At 46.9% G+C, this 4,655-nt stretch overlaps 1 protein-coding gene across 1 annotated transcript in view; it reads left to right on the forward strand.

Moving 5' to 3' along the window:
* Positions 1–1,069, forward strand: part of LOC139024854 (uncharacterized) — a 9,289-nt gene extending 8,220 nt beyond the window's left edge. The window contains exon 5 of the mRNA XM_070439831.1: positions 873–1,069. Coding sequence (XP_070295932.1) covers positions 873–1,069 — 197 coding nt within the window. The remainder of the gene's footprint in view (positions 1–872) is intronic.
* The last annotated feature ends 3,586 nt before the right edge of the window (positions 1,070–4,655 follow it).

The following is a 4,655-nucleotide window of genomic DNA, read 5'->3' on the forward strand; positions in this document are numbered from 1 at the left end:
CGTAATGAAATAGCCCAAACTCCCCGTACGTGGTATTATTCTGTGTATATCAACTTTGTATGCGTTTTTTGGCAACCTTGTATTTACAATGTTTTTGGAACAGATTCCTGTTGGGAATGTTCCACAATTACTACCTACCCTTTTCTTTTTTGCATCTAGCATGGTTTTGGTCCACATAGCTCTGTTAAGTTTTGTTGACACGCAAATAGGCATATTTCTCCCATACTGTGCTATATAGCCTAATTATCCATCTTTTTACAGAACCACAATTAGTATTAGAAGAGTGGTTTGCTGTGTGTGGGATGTTCAATTAAACTCTTTGAACTCTGAGAACTACTGCTTCCCTGTTCTTAGACGGACACCTCTGGTGTTTAGCCCGGACCTAAAATCCAGCACCTACGTTTTATCCTTTTTTTTATTGGTCCATTCGATTAATAACACACACCCATAATTCCTTCATCCATATTAGGCTATGAGCTGCTGTATGATTTCGCCTGGTCTGAACAAAATGCCCAACATCGACGTCAGCACATGGGCGCTGGAGAGGGTGCTTTTTGGTTTGTCCTATGCCTGCGCTCGCGCCCGATGTCGCCGCGAAGTGGGCAATTGAGCCTAAATGACGAGGTGCGAGCGGTAATGACCAGATCTCCAGTGCCTCTCACACAGCCCGGTTTCGAAGCTGCCTGCACTCTGGAGTGCCGGCTCTAAATGGCACTCAGCCTGGAGATGGTGCAAGGCTGCGCACCAGGGCTCCCCCACACGCCTGGTCTATCGGTGCCTGCCTCTACGCACAGCGCCTCCCGTAGGTCCTCCCCAGCCTGGTGGCCTGTGGACGCCGCCACCACCAGGCGTCTCTGTGTTCCTCCCTCCAGAAGGTCTCCCTCCAGCCCGGGCCAGCCACCCGGCCGCCAGAGCTCCCTCCAGCCTGAGCCACCAGAGTCTCCTCCAGCCCGAGTCCGCCGAGTCTCCCTCCAGCCCGGAGCCGCCAGAGTCTCCCTCCAGCCCGGGCCCGAGAAGGGCCCAGTCCGGGCGGCAAGGCGAGGGTCGCCACTCCAAGGCGCCACCCTAAAGTGGGGCCAAACTAAGGGAGTGGGGTCTAGTTCCCGCCACCAGAGGCCGCCATGGTGGTGAAATGCCCACCCAGACCCCCCTATAGTTCAGGTTTTGCGGCCGGATTCGCACCTTTGGGGGGTTACTGTACTCCTGACGCTTAGTTCCTTTTTTATGTCTCTATTTTGGTTTGGTCGGGCGTGAGTTGGGTGGGCATTCTGAGTGTTTTTATTCTATGTTTTGTCTGTGTGTTGATATTTACTATGGTTGTGGCCTGGTATGTTCCCAATCAGAGGCAGCTTCCAATCGTTGTGCTGTCCTCTGAATTGAACATACTTAGGTAAGCCCTGTTTCCACCCTTGTGTTTGTGGGTAGTTGTTTCCTGTTTTGTTTTGTCACCTTTCGGACTGTTTCGATTTTCGTTTGTTCACTTTTTTATTTGTATTTAGTGTGTCATCTTAATAAATTAACATGACACACGTACCACCCCAATTTTGGTCGCGATCCTTTAATTCCTGCGTCCGAAAGACGACGATCGTTACAGTTTAACATATTATAATTTGAACATGTTTGTACACTAGCTAGCTAACTCAGCTAGGAAACAGAAAAGCTAGGCACTTAATTTGCCACTTATAAGCTAGCCAGGCCAACTTCCAAATGAACATTAGGTTTATTATGGATATGCCAAATAAGGCCAGTACCCGAGCCTGGCATGGCAGTTACTACTTGTTATATTTTAATCTATAGCTATTTCATGTTGTGCATCAATTGAGGGACTTAGCCTATGTTTCACTAACGCATTGTGCTGACTGAGAGAGCAGTACACTGCATTCGGAAAGCATTCAGACCCCTTGACCTTTCCACGTTGTTACATTACGCCGTTATTCTAAAATTGTTTTAAATTGTTTTTTCCCCCTCATCAATCTAACCACAATTACCCCATAACAAAGCGAAAACACGTTTGAGAAATCGTTTGCAATGTATAAACAAACAAACTGATACATTACAGAAGTAGTTGCAGACCTTTACCTCAGTACGTTTGGTTGAAGCCACTTTTGGCAGCGATTAAAGCCTCAAGTCTTCGGTGGTATATGACGCTACAAGCTTGGCAAACCTGTAATTCGGGTAGTTTCCTCCATTCTAACTCTAAGATCTCTCAGCTCTGTCAGGCTGAGGTACGGGAGCGTTCATTCAGGATTCAAGCCGCTCCAGGGCTCTGATGCTGGCCCACTCAAGACATTCAGACTGACTTGTCCCGAACCACCCTTCCGTGTGTGTGCTTGCGTGTGCTTATGTCTGGGTTGTGTCCGTTGGCAGGTGAACCCTTCGCCCCAGTCTGAGGTCGCTGATGCTATGGAGCAGTGTTTTCATCAAGCTCTCTCTGTCTTTGCTCCTTCATCCTACACCTCGATTCCTGGACTAGTTCCCAGTCACCTGCCACTGAAAACATCCCCACAAGCTTGATCCTGCCCACTACAGCTTCACGTATAGCGGGATAAGGTGCCGGTTTCCTCCAACGTAATGCTTCATTCCGGCCAAAGAGTTCAACTTGGTTTTCATCAGACCAGAATCTTGTTTTCCCATGTCTAGAGTCTTTATGTGCCTTTTGGCAAACCTCCAAGTGGATCGTCAGTTGCCTTTTACTGAGGAGTGGCATCGTCTGTGCCAATCTCATAAACCTAATTGGTGGAGTTGGTTGTCTCGGAAGGTTCTCCATCTCCCAGTGAAATTGGGAGTTCTTCGGGAGTGACCTTGGTTCTTGGTCTCCATTGGGTCTCCCCTGACCCAAGGCCTTCTGCCATTCTATCATTTGGCCGGGCGGCCAGCTCTAGGAAGATACTTAGTGGTTCCATTTAAGCAATTGATGGATGCACCTGTCTTCTGAAGACCTTCATGCAGCAACATGTTTGGTGTCCTCCCTAAATCTGTGCCTCGACACAATCCTGTCTCGTTGCAAAGGTCTGAATACTTATTAAATAAGAGTTTAGTTTTTAATATTTAATACATTTGAAAAAATCTAAAACATTTTTCACTTGTCATTATGGTTTGTTAGTTTGATGATGAGGAAAAAATATAATGAATTACATTTTAGAATAAGGCTGTAACGTAACAAAATGTTTGGACAAGGTCAAGGGGTTTGTGAATACTTTCAAAGCACTGTATGTATAAACATGTAAATACAATAGTAGGCCCAATAATAAGTATGGATGAAATGATCAAGCCCTAGTTATATTACATTTACATTACTTTTGACAAACACACACACACCTCCTCCCAGCTAAACCACTTGCTCTGAGACTAGAAACACGTTACCACCCAAACCCACTATAATTGAGAATTTCAATAAAGCATTTCTCTACGGGCTGGCCATGCTTTCCACCTGCGCTACCCCTGCCCGGTCAATGCCCAGCACCCCCTCCATAGCAACAGCAAAGCCCCCCCATTTCTCTCCCTTCACCCAAATCCAGATAGCTGATGTTCTGAAAGACGCCCAAAATCTGACCCTAAAAAAGCAGCCGGCTAACAATGCTGACCCTCTCTTCTAAAATTATCTGCAAGAATTTTGCAACCCCTATTACTAGCCTGTTCAACCTCTCTTTCGATCAATCTGAGATTTCCCAAAGATTTGGAAACGCTGCTGCTCATCCCCCTCTTCAAGGACGGTGGTAACACTTAGACCCCAAACTCTTACAGACTATATCTATTCCTACCGTCTTTCTAAGTCTTTGAAAGCCAAGTTAACAACAGGATTACCGACCATTTCGAATCCCACCGTACCTTCTCCGCTATGCAATCTGGTTTCAGAGGGTCTAGTGTGCACCCTCAGCCACGCTCAAGGTCCTAAACGACATCATAAACCACCATCGATAAGACATTACTGTCAGCCGTATTTCATTCGACCTGGCCAAGGCTTTCGACTCTGTCCAATCACCACATTCTCATTGGCAGACTTGACAGCCTTGGTTCTCAATGATTTTTCTCGCCGTTTACCAAACTACGTCTCTGATAGATTCAGTTGTGTCAAATTGGAGGGCCTGTTGTCCGGACCTCTGGCAGTTCTCTATGGGTGCCACAGATTTCAATTCTCGGGCCGACTCTCTTCTCTGTATACATTCCAATGATGTCGTTTCTTGCTGCTGTGATATCTCTGATCTACCTCTACGCAGCGACACACTTCGTATACTGTCTGCCGCCACTCTGGACACTGGTTAATGAGATCACGACTGCCGGACGAGAGCTTCAATGCCATACAACTCAACCTCGTGGCCTCCAACGCTCTACATGCAAGGTCAAGACTAATGCCATGCTATTCCCAATCGATACTGGCCCGCACGCTGCCGCGCAGCGTGCAGACTACTTACTGCTGGACGTTCTGACTTGAATACGTGCGACAAACTACAAATCGCTAGGTGGCTCTGGTAGAAGCTGTAAACTCTTCTCCTTCCAGACTCACATTGAGCATCTCCAATCCAAAATTAAATCTAGAATCGGCTTCCTATATCGCAACAAAGCATCCTTCACTCATGCTGCCAAACATACCCTCGTAAAACTGACCATCCTACCGACCCTCGACTTCGGCGATGTCACCTATAAAATAGCCTCCA

This window comes from Salvelinus sp. IW2-2015, linkage group LG4q.1:29, assembly GCF_002910315.2.
Source record: "Salvelinus sp. IW2-2015 linkage group LG4q.1:29, ASM291031v2, whole genome shotgun sequence".
Lineage (NCBI taxonomy): Eukaryota > Metazoa > Chordata > Actinopteri > Salmoniformes > Salmonidae > Salvelinus > Salvelinus sp. IW2-2015.